The 21,774-nt window shown below is 38.6% G+C and overlaps 1 protein-coding gene across 2 annotated transcripts in view; it reads left to right on the forward strand.

Moving 5' to 3' along the window:
* CUNH1orf21 (chromosome unknown C1orf21 homolog) overlaps window positions 1–21,774 on the forward strand; it is a 237,903-nt gene that overhangs the window by 118,843 nt on the left and 97,286 nt on the right. For both annotated transcript variants that reach the window (XM_021668072.2, XM_021668071.2), the window contains one exon: window positions 6,167–6,261. In XM_021668072.2, the coding sequence (XP_021523747.1) occupies window positions 6,167–6,261 (95 nt within the window). The remainder of the gene's footprint in view (window positions 1–6,166; window positions 6,262–21,774) is intronic.

Here is a 21,774-nt window from a genome sequence, read left to right on the forward strand (position 1 = left end):
TACAAAAGGCATGTGAGAATTGCTGTCTTAGTAACGTTAACATTTTTGGATTATGAGGTATCATGAGGGATATGTACAAATATGTGCAGTCTTTACACTTCCCCTCGTAGAGATGCAGTGGTCAGACCCCTCTCATGTTTAGTCTTTACAAACTTAAAGTCTAAAGACATACTTTTCCTGCTTGTTACTTTTAACAACTCCTACTTTTAGAGTATTAGACGTTAACATGGCCAGGCATGGTGGCTTACACCTGTAATTCCAGCACTTTGGAATGCTGAGGTGGGAGGATTGCTCGAGTCCAGCAGTTTGAGACCAGCCTGGCCAACATGGCAAAACCCTGCATCTACAAAATACAAAAATTAGGCAGGCATGATGGTGCACACCTCTGGTCCCAGCTACTCAGGATGCTGAGGCAGGAGGATCACTTGAGCCTGGGAGATGGAAGTTGCAGTGAGCCGTGATCATACCACTGCACTCCAGCCTGGGTAACAGGGTTAAGACACTATCTCAGGAAAAAAAAAAAAAAAAAGATGTATCAAGCAATCTTATTTTGAAATGTGTTCCTTTATTAGGGTAATTTGAAGCAAACTCTGGAAAGAACTGAGAATATTTTATACTAAGTGTACCGAAACTTCTTGTTAGGGAGTTTATAACTACCCTAAAAGTTGCTTGATAATGACTATAACATTGGAACTGACTAAATCACTTTCTACTAGTGAGGACAGTAGTTATCGTTAAGGGACTGCCTGACTTGGGAATTGATAGTGGTATATGAGGTCCTTCAGCTGAGTCATTGTGTTTAAGTTTATTCCAAATATAGAGTCAGTCCGGGTTATCTGTGGTCAGTCAAGTAGAAGATGGATTCTCAGAGCATTAGTCTTCCCCTCAAGACAGCTGGTTTTCCTTGGGCCTCCCTGCTGTCCTCCATCCCCTCTCCTCCACATCCCCGCATTGCTTACCACAGAGCCCAGCACACAGGTACTCAGACTGTACTGAATATACCCTTCCAGATGAGGACAGTGTAGAAGTAAACCATAGTTAGCTATGCTGAAGTGATTGACGTCTTCACTCTTCTCTGCTCTTTAATTCCTCTGCAGCAAACTTGTGTTCAACCCAACAAAGATGTATTAGGTTCTGACCTATTGCTAGCTACAAAATTGAGAAACACAAAACTGTATTTCAGAAATTAGTTTGATAGGCAAGATGAGACAGGTTTAAAAGCATAGCACAATGGCATAGTAGTTAATGTGGACTCTAGAGTCACATCGCCTGGGTTCTCAACCTGGCACCACCATTTACAATCTGTGTGAAGGGAAAGAGGGAGGAGAAATAATAGCTTTAAAACATTTCCAAATTTGGTTAAAAGTGGCAATCCACGGATCCCAAAAGCTCAGCAAACCCCAAAAAGAATAACGGCTGGGTAAGGCTGGCTTGCCCAGTGGTGACTTTCCTGCCTTAAGAAGTAACTGTGGATCCCCCACCCCACTCCCATTCATAGCACCTATCCAGCCTCAATTGTTTCCCTTTGTATTACATTTCTTAGAACTATACCAATCAGAGATCCCTAATTTAACAAGAATCATCTTTTGGTTGGCATAAAAGAAAGTCTGAGAAGATACAAGTTTGAAAAATAGCCTCTGGACATGTCTTAGTGGAAGGCTACAAAAGAGGTGGGGGAGGGGACTGAGGAAGGGTCAGGAAAGCTGCAGAAGGCATTGGAGGCTTATTGGGCCTTCCAGGGAGATTTAAGATGGGTTTAGAAGACGAGATCGTTTGACATCAAAGTCACACTTCGCCTGATTGAAATACTGGCACCGTTCAAGCCTTACATCCAAGAAAAGAGAAAGAAATGTTTCCTTTCTCCTTCTCTACCTGCCTGGATCACATGACTTCCTCCTCCCAGGACCTAGTACCAAGGTGTTGATACTCTTAAAGACCTGGCTTGGCTGCATTAAATTACATGGATTTCATAGAATATCCTGGAAATAAAACCATCTCTTCTTTTCTGTACTCTATGCAGAAAGGCACTTTGAAGTGCAAATCATTCAAATGTTGGGAGCCTTTTTGTTTTTTGTTTGACTTTCAAGTACATTTACTGTCAGAAAATGCCTTAACTTAATTTCCAAGCAGATCTTTGGCTTTTCTAGATACACAGTTCCAACTGACTGAGAGTCAGTCGTGGGGCGTGAAGGCATTGGCCCTCTGTGCTATCCAAGCATTTTGTTATCAGTAGAGATAACCCTCGTAGAACTCATGGGCCAGACTTCATTCCTCCCAAGCTTTGCAGATAGAAGATCTGCTACGAGGTTACCTTTATAATGAATAAAACTGACTTTTAAAGGAAACTGGATAAATGTTTGCTGGAGTGAGTTTGGCATATCTGGATTATTAAAAAGTTAAAAATGTTCATAGATGTACGTATTCAAGGGAGAAGCAGGAAAAGAGGCAGAAGCAGCCTGTACCCACTACTGTTTGAGGTCAGAAAGGATCTTAGGTTTTCTTTTTTAAAAAAAAAAAAAAAAAAAAAAACAGGGTTTCACCATGTTGGTCAGGCTGGTCTTGAACTCCTGACCTTAGGTGATCCACCAGCCTTGGCCTCCAAAGTGCTTGGATTACAGGCGTGAGCCACCACGCCTGGCCCAGGATCTTAGGTTTTCTAAAACGATGAAAATTTGAATCTACTCCACCTAGTCTTCTTTTGATCAATGTCACCAAACAGTCCCAGCCCTCTTGGATGTAGTCTGAGGAATAAAATGCTAAAAATATCACCCAGGCATTGCTTTTACCCCAGATCTATTTTGACTAGCACAGCCTGCAACTGTTTACATGCAGGGAACAGGGAGTCAGCCTACTGTTCCCGACGTGCATTTTAATAAGCCACCTGACAAGATCAACAGGAAGAAAAGAAAAATTGTGAACAGGTGCAAGGGAGCTCGGGGGAGCTGGAGGAAGACGGGCCCTGTTTCTCCCTGCTCTTCATCCAGTCGGCACGTTGTTCTGCTGCCAGGACCCTCTAGGTGGAACAGTGGCTGTCCCCAGTTCTCTCTGGTGTGGGCTCTGATAAAGGAAGCCTAAAGTCTCAAATTAATCCTCCATGCCTTTAACAAAAGGAAAACTGGATTTTGGTTGTAATTGTTTTACTGTCATAACCCAAAATGCTTCATTCATTCACTCAGAGGCCGGTTGGTGAGGTAGGGCGTTCCTGATGGCTTCCTTGCCTTGGGAATGTGTGGTGCATTTGCTGATGGGATGTCTGTCTCCAGATGGGCATCTTTATTCCCGGCACTAGCCTTTGAGAATGTGACAGACCATTTTTAAGTATTTGCTTTGTACAAATTGTGGCCTGTTGAAGGGTCTTGCCGGCTTTTCTTGTTTTATACCATGATAGATTTTGTGTGATGTGTTGTGTAAGTAATAATGATAGGTCTGGCTTTGTAGTCGTGGCTGTTTGTTTTCTCTTCCTTTGTATCCAGTCTTAATGTGTTCCTCTAACACCACGTTGGCAAGCCAGCCAGGATTGTTAATGACATGTTAAAGCCTATCTTCTGTCTAAATTGGTGGGGATTCTGTCTTGATTTAAAAAACAAATGCCTGTGTTTAGAATAATGCTGCTTCAAAAGTCATGTAGCCAGTAGCTTTTCCATTTCATTGGAGAAACATATTGGAAAAATAGTGATAGTTTGTCCACTACCTTCAATTCAGTTGTGTTCCCTGGAGGGGTAAGAAAATGAAGACTGAACATCACCAGGCTGCTCAGAATGCATCTGCACTCGTCTGTGGCTTGGCAGATGGGAGATGGCAGTGGGCAAGGCCAGGGCATCTCCTCCCTAGGAGAAACCTTCACCATGCAGTGGGCAAAGGGCCATCTGGGTCTTTCAGAAGGTTCTGCTTAGGTCTGAAAATGTTACCCTCTTCCGCATCCTATGGAAAAAAAAATCACAAAATTCACTTGTGATAGGTTAAGAAATATATATAAATATCTATCAATACCTATCAGGATTATGTGTAGTTAAATAATTAGAAATTCACCAATAGCAACTAAGTTCACAATTTAGTTCAGTTAAAGGTTATTAATAGTAGGCTCAGCGTGGTGGCTCATGCTTGTAATCCCAGCACTTTGGGAGGCCGAGGCGGGTGGATCACCTGAGGTCAGGGGTTTGAGACCAGCCTGCCAATGTGGTGAAACCTTGTCTCTACTAAAAATACAAAAAATTAGCCAGGTGTTGTGGTGGGCACCTGTAATCCTAGCTACTTGGGAGGCTGAGGCAGGAGAATTGCTTGAACCCGGGAAGCAGAGGTTGCAGTGAGCCAAGATCATGCTATTGTACTCCAGCCTCCAGCCTGGGTGACAGAGTGAGATTTTGTCTCAAAAAAAAAAAAAAAGGGTATTAATAATAATTGTCTCAGTCCACCAGGATTTATAAATACTAATGTCCCAAACTGAAGTTAGGGAGGCCCATTTTTACCTTTTTTTTTATCTTTTAGTTTTATCTCTGTGTAATCGTATTGGGGGCAAATTTGTCAGTGTCTTCTCTTTTTTAATTAACAATTGTTTTCCCAACTTCTCAGTAAATAATCCTTCATCCAATTTGTCAGTGTTAGTGTCTCTTCTGAATTCCAAGTTGGAATGCAAAATTCTTTTGTGTTGTAATTGTGGATCAGCACTATTAATTAACTTGTTAATGCATTTGAGACCTGGTATTCCTAAAGGGCTCATTACTGAACCTCACACTAGTCTTTCTAATATCTTTACAAAAAGATAGAATCAATAATGACTGAATTGTCAGGTGGAAAAAACAGTTGGCTTATCCGTGAACATGAAGTCTTTATTCAGATACATGCAAATGTATTATGTTCATAAGAATGATAATTTTGAGAAACATTTGAACAGCATAATTACTTGCAGAAATGTTACTATATTTTATATATTATGCTGTATAATGTCCTGAACATCTTTGGGAGTTGTGTGTTAAGGGGTAATGAGGAAACCTGAAACTATATTAGAAAGTGGTGTTATAGATACTAAGGAAAGAAATTATGTAATTGTCTTTGTAGCCATTTAATCATAGTTAATAAGAAAATATATTGCAACTTTCTGAACTGAAATATAAACTCTCCTAGTGATAGACAGCTGTCTTTCAGGTGGTCCCTATAGTCAGACATTACTCCATAACATATGCCAGGCAGACGTCAGTTTGTTGGTTGATGATATTTTCTAATTTCACAATTTCTGTGATTTTTCCCACAAATTGGATTAAGAAGGATTCAGAGTCACACCTATTTTTGACGTGTGCTCCAGTCATTTTCTATTGACAGGAATCTGATGGAAATGTCATCATGGTGATCACTATTCTGGAGAATTTAAGCTGCAAGTTTTCCTGAGTTTGTTGTTTGATGTGTATTGATATCAGGATCTGTGTGATACTGGGGCTGTTGCGGAGACTAGGGTCCCATCCACATCCCACTGTACTCTCCAGCCTTGAGTGCAATACCTACCCATTTGATCTATTAGATATAATAGCTCTTCATGCATTTGATTTTACAGAGAGATTGAATTAAAGTGTGTGTGTGTGTGTGTGTGTGTGTGTGTGAAATAAATATATATACTTAATGTGAAATAATTACAGACTGCTAAAATTTAATATAGGGATCACTGAAAGAAAAAATCTCAGTTCTTCAGTTGTTTCTATTTATCAATACAACTCTTTAGTCTTATTCTGTTGTTTTCCAAAGAGAAATTAAAGAATGACTATATCAGTGAAAATTGCTGGCATTTTTGAACTAATATTCTCTTGGGGAAGAATAAAAATATTCTCTTGAATCTTATCAGACAATTCTGTGATACGTCCTTGTGTAACATACATTTCAAAAAGTCTTTAGAGATGGAGTATCCTGTTTCCTCTGCAATATTTGCTCTCTGTGGAAGGACCAGGCAGTGACACTTTGATTAGCTGCGTTCATGGTGCTGAGCGTTTTTCCAGCAGACAGAGGAGAGAGCCTCATAAAAAGATCCAAAGATGCCTGGTTAAGCTTCTTCCAAATGAACCACATATGAAGGCCACAGGCTAAAGGGTCTAGCAAAGTATGCTATTGGGATTTTCTGATTGACACTTTGCTACTATTGGGGAAAAATTTATAAAATATGTTTTCTTTTTTTGGTACTCAGACGAGTATAGGATCAAACCAGTGGAAGAGGTCAAATACATGAAAAATGGGGCAGAAGAAGAGCAGAAAATAGCAGCCAGGAACCAAGAAAACTTGGTAAGAATTGAATTTCTCACTTAACAATGAATTTTGGTGACACCGTTGTAATAAAATCTGCACTGCATGTTTTAATGGCAACTTACACACTGGCACAAGATTTCTTGAAAATGCTGCCACTATTTATAGCTTGCCTGGAAGCTGCACCGTTACTCCTGTATCCTGTTTGTCTCTGAATAAGCCCTTCTTTAATCTTGATAGGGAATGCTCCAGGGAAAATATAGCAAAACTATTAGTGTTTTAAAGTAGCTAAATTTAAGGGAAAAATCATGAAGTAGGATTGAGGTTTGTGAGGGGAGGATTGTGTGAGTTTTGTTTTTCTCTGCCTCTTTTACTCCTATCCAAATCAGGATGAATGGTTGTTTCATTATTCTAGAGATGTAATGTGGACAAAGTTGCTTTTCAAAGGAATAAAAGGTCATTTTTAAAGGAAAAGCAACTCACTTCAAGGTAAGTCTTTCTCCAGAGAGTCAGTACTTCATATTCACAATATTAAAGGTATTACGGGTTTTGAGTTTGTGCGAGAATTGTGATGATCTGAAATAGGAAGTCAGGAATCTCTTTTTTGAGTACGAACCAGTATACACATTCCATCTTAACATCCCATATCCATAAAAACATTTAGCTAATTATAATATAGACGATTTCTTAAAAGCAGTTGCAAATTGTTAAGAATATGTATTTACTCAGTTGTATTGGAGCAAAATTGTTGTTGTTGTTTATATTATATTTTGCATTACCTATATTTGTTTTTTTCATGATTGAGTTAAAATGTATGTTTTAAGAAGCTTGCAGTATCATATAATACTTTCACTTGACAAACTCGTTTTTTAATGATGTGCTTTGTTCTTCTTTTAATGACTTCTGCTGCACCAGAGGAATTTGGCAAAATAATAAGCAGTGCACATGAGTATTTAGGGCTGTCATTTTCCATTACACATTTGTGAATATTGGAGGCTGATTCTTTTACCTAATTCTTTTCTGAACATATAATCTATAACTTTGAAATACTGAAGTATCAACAAGTAAATATTTTTAGATCATTTTAAAGGAATGAAAATTTAGGTAATGGAGTTTTGCTTCATAAATGGGATTTGGATTTTAAAGTATCACTTAAGACAGAGATTCATTATGTCTACAGTGATAATGTATTTTATCATTAATACTTAAATCCAGGAAAGCAGCTATGACTAAATACTAAAAGTTAACATTACCAGACTGCCTACATGGTGTTTATTTTGCTTTGAATGGATAAATCGAAGATCTGAGCATTGAAATATCAGTAGTCATATTTCTACTTTATTTTACTAAACAATGGAGTTTTTCCTTGCTTGATAGAGTTCCAGCTTGAGTTATAAATCTCATTTTAGTAATAATATTTACTATAGAGGCTAGAGAGCTACTTGTGAGTAGTCTGGCAGTGGTTTCTCCTTGATTCTACCAACGTGTGTCTCTGCTTCACATGCTTGTGTCTCTGGAACCAAAGAAGCAACACCTTTTATAGTTATGAGTTTTCTCAGTGTGCTTTCATCATATTTAGGACCAGTATAACTTACCTTTTCCTTCTCTCTCAGTTTTGCAGTCTATCAACTACTTGGTGCTTGGTGTATTCTTTTTCAGCACTGTGGTCAGAATCAGACTGAATAGGGATTTGAAAAGAGAAAAATGTCTGGTCATTCTGCTTTATTTGTGGATTATCTGTGACAAGTCTCACCCTTTGCTCTGCCAGCCAGCCAGGGTCCAGGCTCCCAATAGAATTTTTCAAGTAAAGATTTGCATGGGGAATGGAAAGTAAATGGCTATCTTTGATCCTAAATTCCTAGACTGTTTTCCAAAATTAAGTGACTGTTCAGTTATCTGATAGTTTGTTGTCTTTGTTACCTATTCCATCCTTTGGGGGACATAATCAAGTATTGACTATACACATGATTTGAAAAAATATTAATAGCCCCCTAAACTTGAAGCTTAACATTGGAAAGTGGATGAAATAGATTTAACAATTCTTTTTTTTTTTTTTTAATAAACACTCTAAGTGTCAAGAAGTTCTTACATTTCAAAGAATGATATTAAGATGTAGGTCAAAGTGTTTTTTAAAAGTTTCTTTAAACTCATACTGTTGCATGCTCAGCAAACACAACCAAGGCAGTATGGCAGGATGGTGAGGACAAGGGTTCCAGTCTCAGCTCTGCCACTTGCTTTCTGTAGGATCAAGATTTTTATTCTCTAAACCACCCACCCACCACATGAGAAAAAAAACAATGCCTCATAGTCCTGTTGTGAGTATTGCATGAGATGACTGTCGTAAGACTTTGAGTTCAGTGCTTAGCACATGATAAGCATCTGCAAGAGTTAGGCATCATCACGCAAAACAAAAGGAAAGAATCAAGAGTGTTAAAATCAGGTTTCTTTCTTTTTTCCTCTATGTTTATTGGTGAGAGGTTTCTAAACGAATACTTTAGGTTGATGCCAATGTTAGATGTATCTTTAAAAACTTTACCATGGAACCATAAAATTATGTAAAAAGTATGTTTTGAGTACCTATTATGTACAGAACACTCACTAAGTTTTGAGAGACACAGGGTACTTAAAGTCAGTCTTCAAGGAGCTTACAGTATAGTTTTGTTCAGTTCAACAAATATTTGATTGCCTCTTGCAAAGCACTTGCGCTAGACTCTGCAGAGAAACAGATAAAGAAAGAAACCACTGATCCTCAGGGTGCTTGTATTGCAGTGGACAAGATAAGTACCAAATGACTGTAAGTAAAACAAGGTGAGACTGAACTTGAAGGAAATACAAAGAGCTGCAGATATTCAAAGGAGGTAGAGAACACGTCTATTGGGGTATCAGGATCTACTTCATGAAAAAGCTGACATTTATGATGGGCCTCAAAGTATGGAATTGGGGACATGTGCCCAAGCAGAAGTAACAGGTGAAAAACTTAAGATACATTTAGTAAAAAGCACATAGTCGTTTTGGTTGGGGAATGGCGGAGAACAGGAGTAGGTATCAGTAGGGAAGCAGTGGGAGATGAGAATCAAAATGTAGATGGGGTAATGTATAGAGCCTTGATATCCAGCTCAGTGCTCTAAAATTGATGCAGTGGGTTAAAGGGAGGCTTTGAGTGTTCATAAACCAGGGATTGGCAGGATGGAATTACAGTGTGGGAAAGTTCATGTGGCAGCAGCTGGTGTAACATGGATTGGTTTGGGGAGCCAAAATGGGAGACCAGTCACAATAATTTTTTCAAGAGGCAGTAAATCTGAACCAAGGTGTTGACAGGGAGAATAGAAAAGATTTGGGTAAGGCTGCAGATGTAGAAGCAACAAGATTTGATGGCTCATTAGATATTAAAGAAGACCAGTGAATCAGGAGGTAATGGTAATGTCAAGATTTAGATGCCCTGGAAAGATGGTGGGTTGGTCATGGTGAGAATAAGTGGTGACCACAATGATATGGTGAAATCAGTAGGAAGATTGTGTTTGAGGAAAATATAAGCTACCCATCCATCCATTCATTCATTATTTATTCTTGTTAATCCTTAAAAAGTTCAAAGGATAGTGCACAAAACAAGAAGTTAAGACATGGATCATACAACAATGTAGTAAGTGCAGTAATAGAACTTCACCTGGGCCTACTAGATTCTTAGGCAGTCAGATTATTTGGGAGACACAAAAAGCACATCAGAATAAACCTTCCTTGGGAGCTTACTTTCTGATAGCAGATAGAAGGCATGTGACCTAAATGAACATAATTCAAAGTAGGCTGTGAAAACAGATTGGTTTTGAGCAAACAGCTTTAGGAACTTGTAGAACATTGATGTGGAGAACTCTAGTGAAGAGATGGGAGTGATGGTGTGCAGCTCAGCAGCATTGCTTGGGACATGCCAGGTGTTCAGAATGTTTTTGTTGGCTCGAGTGAACGGAAGAATGAATGAATAGGCATAGTTGGGCCTATAAATATATGTTTGGGTCAAGTTGATGGCTGAATGCTTGATATATTAGTTCATTTTTCATGTTGCTTTAAAGACATATCCAAGACTGGGTAATTTATAAAGAAAGAATTTAATTGAATCACAGTTCTGCATGGCCAGGGAGGCATCAGGAAACTTAGAATCATGGTAGAAGGGAAAACAAACACGTCTTTCTTCACATAGTGGCAGGGGAGAGAACTGCACAGCCAAGGGGAGAAAATTCCCTTATAAAACCATCAGATCTCATGAGAACTCACGCACTATCATGAGAACAGCATGGAGGAACTGCCCCCGTGATTTAATTACCTCCCACGAGGTCCCTCCCCCGACGTGGGGATTACAATTCAAGGTGAGACTTGGGTGGGGACACAGAGCCAGACCGTATCACTTGGGTATAAACAGGGCAGCCAAAAGGAAGAGAAGAGACAATGGTCAAAGAAAGCCTCTTGAGACTCCAAGGTCCACTTCAAGGCCCTCCCTAGGTTGTCTGTGCCCACAGGAGGCTTTGGTTTCTGTCTTGCTACTGCCCTCCTTGCTCACAGCAGCCCTCATCATTGGTGGTTCTTCATTTTTTAAGATTCTCCTTTATTCATTCTGATTACATCTGAGTTCTTTATAGTACTCAACGCAACTGTTTAGGAATAACTGTGCATAATTTGCTTAATATGTGTTCCTCTTTTGGACTAAGCTCATGAGGCTAAAAACTTGATCTTTTTGGTGTCTAGCACCTAACAGTTCATAATACCTAGTAGTTGCTCAATAATTGCTGCAGACCTCCAGTCTCTTGAGCCCCTTGACATCAGGGCTGCACGATGGAGAAGATCATGCTGGTTTTCTGAGGCTATTGATGAATCATTTATATGTCAGTCATTTATGTACTCACAATATGAAGATGTTCATTATCCCAATTTTCATCATTGCTTAATGTCATATTTTCCACTTTGCTTCTCTCAGACTTTAATTTCATCTTAAGGATGGTGGTGTGAAGTAGTAGCATTTGCTTTAGAGTATACATAGATAAATACCAATATGGGCCCAGCTTTACCGTGTCTAACTTTATGCTTTTGGCCAAATATCAAAAACTTTCAGACTTCAAGTTACTCATCTGGAACCTGGGGAATCACAAACTTACTAATTATTGAAGCAGGAGTCACCAACCCCCAGGCTCTGGACTGGTACTAGTCTGTGGCCTATTAGGAACCGGGCCACACAGCAGAAGGTGAGCAGCAGGCAGGTGAATGGGTGAACTTCATCTATATTTGCATCTGTTCCCCATCACTCACATTATCCCCTGAGCTCTGCCTCCTGTCAGATCAGCAGCCACATTAGATTCTCATAGGAGAACAAACCCTATTGTGAACTGTGCATGTGAGGGATCTAGGTTGTGTGCTCCATATGACAATCTAAACTAATGCCTGATGATCTGGGTGGAACGGTTTCATGCTGAAACCCCGCCACCTCCCCCCTTGCCTCTTCACCCTGGTCCATAAAAAAATTATCTTCCATGAAACCGGTTCCTGGTGTCAAAAAGATTAGGGACTGCTGCATCAAAGTTTAGAGGAAAATACGTGAGAATATGGTTAGAACCTAAGCAAAGGGAGGGAAAGCAAAAGCTATGAAGAAAAAGCTTTCTTTCATTACATTGAAATTATATACTTTTGTAAAGCAGAATAACTAACTACAAAAAGTAGTTATTCTAGAGATAGGCAAAATCCTGGGAGGAAATTTTTATGATAAATAAAAGGCAAAGGATTAATGTCTGGGATTTAGAAAGAATATGTAAATAATTGAGAAAAAGATAATCTGTTAGAAAAATAGATAAATGAACAGATGGTTTACAGTAGAGGGTATTGGATGTTAAGCATATGAAAATATGTTCCATATCACTAGAACAGTGGATACTCTCTTAATCAACTCTGCAAATCTCTCTCTCTGAAAGACACTGGCTGCAGCCAAAGCATGCTTGCCTGGATGGCTGGTGGGCTATTCACTAGAATACCTCTGTGCATTTGCTCCCACAGTGAATTGTGTATTTTCCAAGAGCTGGTGTGCTGGTTCCCAAACTGGTTCATACTAGTTGAATGTCATTGTAATTATGTAATTTAGTTAAATAATATGTAAGCCAATGAAACACAAATATGTAAAGAGCTGTTTCAGTGAAAATTAAATTGAATGCTTTGGAAAGTCTTGATGAAGGCGAATTACTAAAAGCTTGGTGTTAAATTAAATTCATGCTCACATTATTTCACAAGGTCCTTACATTCCCACTTCACAATCAAACCAGGGAATCCTAGATGAGCATTAAGGATATGGTTAATGCAGAATTCTGGTGAATGTGTAGCCCTGGTCAGTGGTTCCTTACTTAAAGGAGAAGCCTTATTCCTACACCAAAAAATGGGAGTGCGCTGGGTGCAGTGGCTCATGCCTATAATTCCAGCACTTTCCAAAGTGGGAGAATCACTTGAGGCAAGGACTTTGAGGCCAGCCTGGGCAACATAGAAAGACTCTATCTCTACAAAAGTGAAAGTAAAAATAGAATTAGCTGTGCGGGGTGGTGCATGCCAATAGTTGCAGCTACTCAGCAGGCTGAGGCAGGAGGATTGGAGGCTGAGGCAGGAGGATCGCTTGAGCCCAGGAGTTCAAGGCTACAGTGAGCTCTGATCGTGCCAGTGCTCTCCAGCCTGAGTGACAGAGCCAGACCCTGTCTCTAAAAAGAGGAAATATACATTCATGTAATTTAAAATAAAATCCTATGTTTAATATATATGTACACATTTATGTCCCCCTGATTTAACTCACTGGATTGTTTAATTACCAGTTTGGATGGTGTTGCCTAATAGTTTTAGTGTAATCAGGGAAATGCAGATTATAACATGATCCCATTTTTCACCCATTGGATTGGCAAAATTTTGAAGTTTGATAATATCAGATTTTGGCATGATTATAGGAAAATATGTATTTAAATACTAATGGTAACCATTTTGGACACTAGTTTAGCAGCATCTGTTGAAGTTTAAATATGTACACCCATAACCTAGCACTTCCAGTTCTTACTGTCCACCTAAGCAGCTACTCATGTGCATGAGGAAGCTTGCCCAAGACTTGTTCACTGCAGCATTGTTTATATTAGTGAACATTTGAAAATAATCTTCCTGCTTGTCAATACGAGAATGGTACAGCTATACTATACAAGGCAGCAATTAAGAAGAATGAGTTAGAATTATATGAACTGTCGTGGAAAAATCATGCAAATTGTAGAATGGATGTATATAGCATGATGCCATTTAAGGTTTTATTAAAATAAAACAGCAACACTGTATTTTCTGTGGGTACCCATATATGTTTAGGTATTCATAGATTAAAAACTGGGTGGATATACCCCAAATTACTAACAGTGGATACCTGAGTTAATGGGGAACCTAAGAATGTGAAGGCTCAGTTTCCTGCTCTGCAAAACAGAGAGAATAGTTGGAGCCACTTTATTGGGAAGTTATGAAAATTAAATAAGATATACCTATAACCTCTTTGAAGACTTCCTGGCATAGAAAATGTCATTGTTGGCTATTTTCATGTTACATTTATTAATGGAGTTGGGTCAGGTGGGAACGGATTAGAAAAATTGCATGTGGTAGTTAAAGAGGATTTTTATCCTTTGTTGTTTTTAATTTTTTCAAGAAAATATGAGTATATTATCTGTGTGATTTAAAATTGATTTTTAAAAAAGGAGATAATAATAAAAGTCCAATATTGACTACTTGGGAATCCACAAGTAAAATTATGACATTTTCTCCTTATCTTACATATCGTCAGTTTTTAGTCATTCTCTGAAGTCTAACAGATTAGGACTGTTAGAACACAGTTTGACTCGAGAATCACTGGGCTTTACTTTACGTAGATTACCAGTTTTGCATATAAATGATTTAAAAATACATTACCCTAGACTTGGCAGTATACTAATTCCTTGGCCTCTCTAAAGTAAGCACTTTGACAGATAAAGGACATTCCCATTTTAATTTTTAAGCATTCCTTCATACTATACAATAAAACATCATTTAAGGAAAATATTAAGGACATTAATTAAGGAAAATTATTTCTTTAACATTTGTAATTCTCAAGCCATATTCCCTTAAGAATATTAAGCCATTTGATGGTGGATTTTTTGTGTGTTTTTTCTTTCTTTGTATTTCCTAGCTTTACACGTATTGCATTAGTTTGGGGTTTTTGTTTGGTTTTGTTGTTGTTTTTAAGACTGAGTCTCACTTTGTTGCCCAAGGCTGGAGTGCAGTGCTGCAATCTTGGCTCACTACAGTTTCTGTCTCCTGGGCAAGCAATTCTCGTGCCTCAGCCCCCCAAGTAGCTGGGATTTCAGGCATGCACCACCACCCCTGGCTAATTTTTGTATTTTTAGTAGAGATGGGGGTTTCACTATGTTGGCCAGGCTGGTCTTGAACTCCTAGCCTCAAGTGATCCACCTGCCTTGGTTTCCCAAAGTACTGGGATTACAGGTGTGAGTCACCATACTCAGCCTACACTGGTTTTTGATTCACTGTTTTCAGGTCTCTTTGAATAAATGAAAAGATTCTTTTCTCTTTGATGACATATAACATGGTTGGTTGAGCTTTTGATTTCAGTCTTATCTACAGAGTTGAGGACTAATTTGAAACATACTTCCACAGTCATCAATTTCTGAGAACAATTCTATGACAAAATTAAAACAAACAAAACAGAATGTTTTAATGTGCTTTAGGAGAAAAGGAGAGTGGAGTCAAGTTTTAGGCATGACTACATCCCCCTCCTGCCTGTGGAGTTTATGAGAGCTTCCTTACTTATCTCCAATCCATTAAATGTCCAATAAACATTCAGGACATCTTTACTGGATTAGTCCGTTTTCATGCTGCTGACAAAGACATACCTAAGACTGGACAACTTACATAAGACAGAGGTTTTATTGGACTTACAGCTCCACATGGCTGGGGAAGCCTCACAATCACAGCAGAAAGCAAGGAGGAGCAAGTCCCATCTTACATGGATGGCAGCAGGCAAAGACAGAATGAGGAAGACGCAAAAGCAGAAACCCCTGATAAAACCATTAGATCTCCTGAGACTTAATCACTACCATGAGAACAGTATGGAGGAAACTGCCCCCACAATTCAATTATCTCCCACCAGGTCCCTCCCACAACATATGGGAGTTATGGTAGAACAATTCAAAGCGAGATTTGGGTGGGGACACAGAGACAAAGTGTATCAACATCCAGTTGCAGAAGTGAAGACTTGGAAGTTAGGAGGCGTCCCTGATCAGAGGAACTGCTTCAGAAGCTCATGTGAGCTCTCTTTGGAGCAGCAGCATCCAGTTGGTGAAAACTGGGAAGTGACCCTGATCCACAGAATAGGCTGTGTTGAAGCAGTCCCCTGTAAGGGAGCTTGTGTTCTCCAAAGCATCTGATTGATTGACAGCCTGAAACATAAACCAGAGGATATTCTGCAATTCCATTCAATAACATTAGGTCAGTAGGAAAGCCAAGAGCTCAAGATCACAGTCATCATATTACTCTATTAGAATATCGCTTGTGAGGAATAAAAGGCTTGTGAATGAATGTTATAAACTTAAAATCACTAACAAAATGTTTGTTATAGTAATATATGTTCTTGTATAGATGTTCTCATATTCAGAAACCCTCTACAAGTCCATTTGAACTCTTAAATAAGCACTGTGTTTACTTTTCCTATGACTCTGTAGAGCAGCTAATACAAGAGCAAACTGACTTTTCCGTTTAAAGGTTGTTCTTGATCATCTTAGAAATGACTATTTACCTTTGCATTCTCACTCTTAAATGCAAGGTCAAGTAATTATTTTTGCGACCAAATAATACAAAAGACCACGACTTTGAGTAGCCCCAATTTCCCAAGCCACTTGTACATTCCTGTCACTTGAGAATAAAGTAAAAGAAACCAACAAGAGTGAAACTGGTATTAATAGACAAAAGTGTCAAGCTATGTAAAGTACCACTACTCTTCTCACCTCTCCTTCTAAGGGCAGATTAGATTTGAGCACAGGGTGGGGCTAGGATGGATTATAAGACAGAGTTCTGGACTTGTGGGAGGTACTTCATAGTTTGGGGGACCTCTGGAGGACTGAGGTGTTCCCCAAACTAAAGTGAAGATAGTGATTCTAGGTACCTGATTTAGATAAAATATACCCTTTCTGAGACAGCTTAATAAATAGCATTTTAAAGCATCAGATTCACCCCAAAGATCTCATGGTTCTAACTCAGTAGTCTCTTATTCTCTCATGCCTGATGTGATGGTGACATCAGCCTGAACTTCTGGCAGATAATTAGAGGGATAGCGTCAGGGTCCCAGACACCATCTACCTGGACATTTTGGCTTCCTAAGGGAATAACTTTACTCACAGGAGCGAGGAAAGGGTTTTGACAGCATCATTCTCTTCTGTTCGTTGTGGGGTAGAAGGTATAAGAGAGAAAAATGGTACCACTTCATCGATCTTGGAAGACTTCCTGTATCCAACTAGCATTTTTGTGTTACTTGAGCCAAGCACATTCAAGGTCTTAGAGATTATTCTGGCACTGTGGTAATTTGATTTAGAGTAGAGCTGGAGTAGAGTTTAATTCTCTAAGGATGAGAGATTTGTTAAATCAGTCTTCCAAGTTTTAAGTATTCAACAGAAGCAAAGTTTCTGATTCAGGAACAGAATACTGGGAGAATAAAATAATGCACACAAAACTTGTAAACATAAAGCCCAACAAATTATAATGATTATTGTTATTGCTGCTTAAAAGGACACCTGGCTTCATTTCTGTTCATTGCTGTTTTATAGTGGAAACAAAGTTAAGGCACAACATGCTTGTGGGTGTAGGTAAGAGTTAATACCTACTTCCCTTGAAGAAAGAGTTATATCTTCATATCACACTTCAGTCTCCTGTGAAGAAAGGATGATATTAAAGTATATCTCAACATACACAGAAATTAATGACTCAGGTGGTTTTTGAAGCAACTACATGACTGTAATCCTGTTTTAAATGTTTTTTTCTCTTTTACATGCTCAACGCTGAGCTGCCATAGTCAGGTGAACACAGTGTTAGTGTTCCAGTACAACATATCTCTTGAATCAATTTCTATTTCGGTGTACTCTGTTCTCACTCTAATTTAGGCATAGCATAGACACTGAAGGTGTATGAGGATTGACAACACACAGTTGCAACTCAGGAAACTCAAGAGGAGACAGATAAACACGCTGAGTCTCTGATGGAGGCCCTCGAATGAAACCAGGGCCTTGAATGAGACCAGGTTTTCATTGGCAGATGAAATTGGGAAAGGGATTTCAAGCAGGAGGAATAGTGTGAGCCTGGCAGAGAGATGTGGCGTGAATAATGAAGCGATTTGAGAGGCCGATGGAATGCTTTAGGAAGTGTTTATTTGGCTAGTTGGATTTTTTTTTTTTTTGTCAGCACATTAATTTCTGGTTTACCCATAGTCATATTGTTTAGCCAGTTTGCAGTATTTGTAATTATAGAATAAATAGAACAGACCTCTGCTGGTCTAATTTAAAGATTGGGGTGTTGATAATGACTTCCCTTTTCCCAGCATTGTTGTAAAATGTGATTGCTTTTAAACATGCTTTCCTTAGATGCAGGGTGCTTTCTAAAAGTGGCTGAACATATTTACTCTTGGCCTCCTCCTGCCCAGTAAAGGGTAGCATCTGGTTTATCCCCTGAAACTTTCCGGTTTAACTTTTGGAAATACCACAAACATAAACAATACTTTAGATTTCTGGCCTCTTCTCCAAGAGTAGGACCCTGATATTTAAGTAGAAAATGCAAAGAAGCTCTCTTGAAAGCTTGATCCTGTATGATCTCCCTGGTCATTTTAGATACTAGATTTATTTTTCTCACTAAAACATGAGCATTTTTTATATTCAAGTGGCCCCATTGGGACACTGAGTGACAGCTGAGTCGAGGGAAATGAGTGACAATTGAGAGGGCCACCTAAGACTGGGCCAGTGTTACTAGAGTGCCCAGAACAATAACACAGTGGTGTGACTTTCTGTAGGTTGTTCAGATTTCTCTCTTATCCCTTATGTGATACTAAAAATAAAACCAAAGCATATAAGTTTCACTCATCTGTTGGCAAACTCAGTAAGGTAGCTTCACCCAAAATTAATAATTTATGCTCTGGAAGTGAGAGTATCAATAGCAACCATCATGTTTCCAAGAGTCTGGGCTCTAGTAAATGTCTCTTCCTGTCAGTTTCATTTGTGAGCAAATAATACCCAGTATTAACAGGGATACAGGATTCACCAGCCTTATGATTTTTTTTTTTAAAAGGTTTTTGGTAATTCTGAAAGTGGAGTTTATTCCTGTCATCCACAAGAGATAGAAATAAATAATGAGGCATAAAAATTTCATACATCTTCCTTGGAGGGAGGAGGAATATTGTTTAGCTTGTCAACATTATAATAGGTGTATGAAGGTGCCATTGTAAGTGCCTGCTTCATGTTCATAACAGGATTAATTTATTTACTCAGTGTTCTATATGATAACAGTTGGCAAATTTCTTCCTTCTTTGAAAAGTAACAATTGATAATGACAACAATATTTCCCAAAATGTAATGAGATGACTCAGTTTTTTGGTTCCTGTCCGAGTGTAATCGTATACTACAGAGACTCATTTACTGGCAAACTTCTGCTTATAACTGGATAACTTGAGAGCTTGGTTAGTTTTAGGCAAATAGGTCTTTTCAGATTTTCACAGTTGAGTGCATAAAATGAGATGGAAATCTGGTAACTGGAACTGGAATATGAGGCAGGGCTTGGTCTCAGAAACAAAGCAGAAGATTCATTGTTAGCACAGAGGTCTGACATGCTCAGGTCTTCCAAATACAAGCCAGGGTTCCTTTGCTTCTCCTGAGTCTGAAACGCAATGAAACCAAAAGGAACAGCAGGGAACACCAACTGCAGACAAAGAGAACAGAGAACCTTATTCTAGTGATTCACACTGATGCCTTACTGCCCATAATGTTTCTGCTCAAATCAAACAGTCTCTGCTGGCCAGGAGACGACCATCTAGTGAGACAAAGTAAACCACACATAGCTAATGGATTTGGTTTACTCCTGTTATTTTTCTTACTTAATTGTACTTTTACAATTAACCTTTCTCTGTGTGTAAACATACCACTTGCTTGAATTACTTTAAAACATACCTTGGGAAATACAGAAGTGAATAAAAAATAAAATCAGTCATAACCCCATAACAACCGTTTATGTTTTTATGCCTAATATAAATAGAAATATAATTTTTTTTCTAAACAAAAATGGATCTGAATTTCTTACAATGCTAAACATAATCTTACCATATGTCTGGAAATCGTGCTCCTAGGGTATTTTCCCAACTGATTGGAAAAACTGTAACCATACAGAAACCTTTGTGTGAATGTTGATAACAGCTTTATTCACAATCACCAAAAACTGGAAGCACCAGATGTCCTTCAGTAGATGAGTGGACAAACTGTAGTATATCCGGACAGTGGAATATTACTTGGTAACAAGAAGGAATGAGCTACCAAGCCATGAAAAAGCATGGATAAGAGCATATTGCTAAGTGAGAAAAGCCAGTCTGGAGGATACACTGTATGATTCTACTTGCATGATATTCTGAAATAGGCAAACCTGTAGAGATGATAAACAGCTCAGTGATTTCCAGAGGTTGGTACAAAAAACAAGGGTGCGTAGGTGAAGCACGGGGATTTTTTTTTGTTTAGGATAATGAAACTATTCTATATGCTACTGTAATGGTACATACATGCTACTATGCATTTGTCAAAATTCATAGAGCTTTATAGCAATGAGAGTGAAATTTAGTGTACATAAGTTAAAAACGCAAACAAAAATGAGAGCCGGGGATCTCAGTATAGAATGCAGACAGTGACAAAAGAATCTAACAGTATTACAAATATGTGAAATAACCTTACTGAAGGAGACTGAGGGAAAGATGCTAACCTAAGTAACTTTGGAAATCAACGAAGACTGTGAGACTAAAACTAAAGGCAACCGTGCATAAGCACTGTACTAATTTTTACTGCGGAGGTAAGAATTCTGAAAACACTGACTTTGAGCTGAGTACTCTGTCTCTTACTTACTTTGGCTTTTTGGTTCTTTAAAGGATACAGTAGAAGTACTGTTGTGAAACTATTCCCATTATTTAGGAAAGTGGCAGTCATTTTAAAATTTTATTGTTAGAGTCAATGACAGAAAATGTTGAGTTAACCATATTGTCCAAGGAATGGAGTGTGCTGATTATTCTTGCCTTATTGTGGAAAGTTTTCTGAAATATATTTGCCTTCTCCTGGTTAGTAAATACAGGATTTTAAACATTAGTGAATTTCCCTTCATGATTTAATATCTTGCCTTGCCTTAAGGTCACTGTTAAAAACACCCAAAAAAAAAACAAACAATAGATTCAGAAGCTAAGGATATTGGACTGATTCTTTGCCAGCCTTCTGACATCCCATAGAAAAGATTTTTACAAGAATTTCTTTTGTACTAAACCTACAGATATTTTTGAAGCATCTTTCCATCCCCAGCATTTTACTGTTTTGTTTGGGATCATTAGTGCTGAATTCTCTCTTAGCTTGCTAGAACTTGGCAGGTAATACAAACATAAATCAGGTTGTCAGCTTTCTAAAGCTGGTCAGAGACTAAGTCGTGTTTTGGCTCTTGCTTTAAAAAATGAGAATTATTTGACAACCTTATGGTCAACTAACTCCAAATATGTCTAATAATTTTGCAAAAACCTACTCTGTTTTCTGGGTAAAAATAAAAGCATGAACCTTGGAACATAACACTTAAGTGCAGCCTGCTCATTGAGAAATAGCCCAAAATCTGAATAGAATGTTTATAGAGGTAAATTTCTCTAGTCCATTAATTCTTTTAGGGATTAATCTTCAATTAGAGAATTTGTTGACTTCACACATAGGTTAGCAACCACTTCAGGTATGTATGATATCTTAATATGTCTCCCTAAAGAACTACTCCCAGTTACTTCAAAGAAATAATAGTTGCTTTACCCTAAAAGAAAAACACCACCACAGTTCTGATTGGGGTATATAACAAATCATTGCAAAATATTGTGCCTTATTATTAGTATCACATGGTTCTGTACATGGGCTGGGTTCAGCTAGACAGTTCCTGCTTAGGGTCTCTCATGTACTTGCATTTAGATGTTGGCTGGGCTGCAGTTGTAAGACTGGGTGTTCAAGACAGCTCACTCACAGGGCTGCCGATTGATGGTTGAGAGCTCAGTGTCCACACATGACTTTTCCACGTGGCCTGGGCTTCTCACAGCATGGTAGTCTGAGGGTAATCACACCTCTCACCTGACAACTGAGGCAGCAGCTCTTCTTCCAGTCTATTAGACAGATCAGTCATGGAGCCTACCCAGATCAAATGCGTGCAAAAAATAGACTTCGCCTCTTGATGGGTAGTGACAAAGTTGCATTGCAAAGGAACAAGGGGAATGGGAGATGC

This window comes from Aotus nancymaae, unplaced genomic scaffold (assembly GCF_030222135.1).
Source record: "Aotus nancymaae isolate 86718 unplaced genomic scaffold, 86718_ANA_hifiasm-v0.15.2.pri h1tg000108l, whole genome shotgun sequence".
In the NCBI taxonomy this organism is placed as follows: Eukaryota; Metazoa; Chordata; class Mammalia; order Primates; family Aotidae; genus Aotus; species Aotus nancymaae.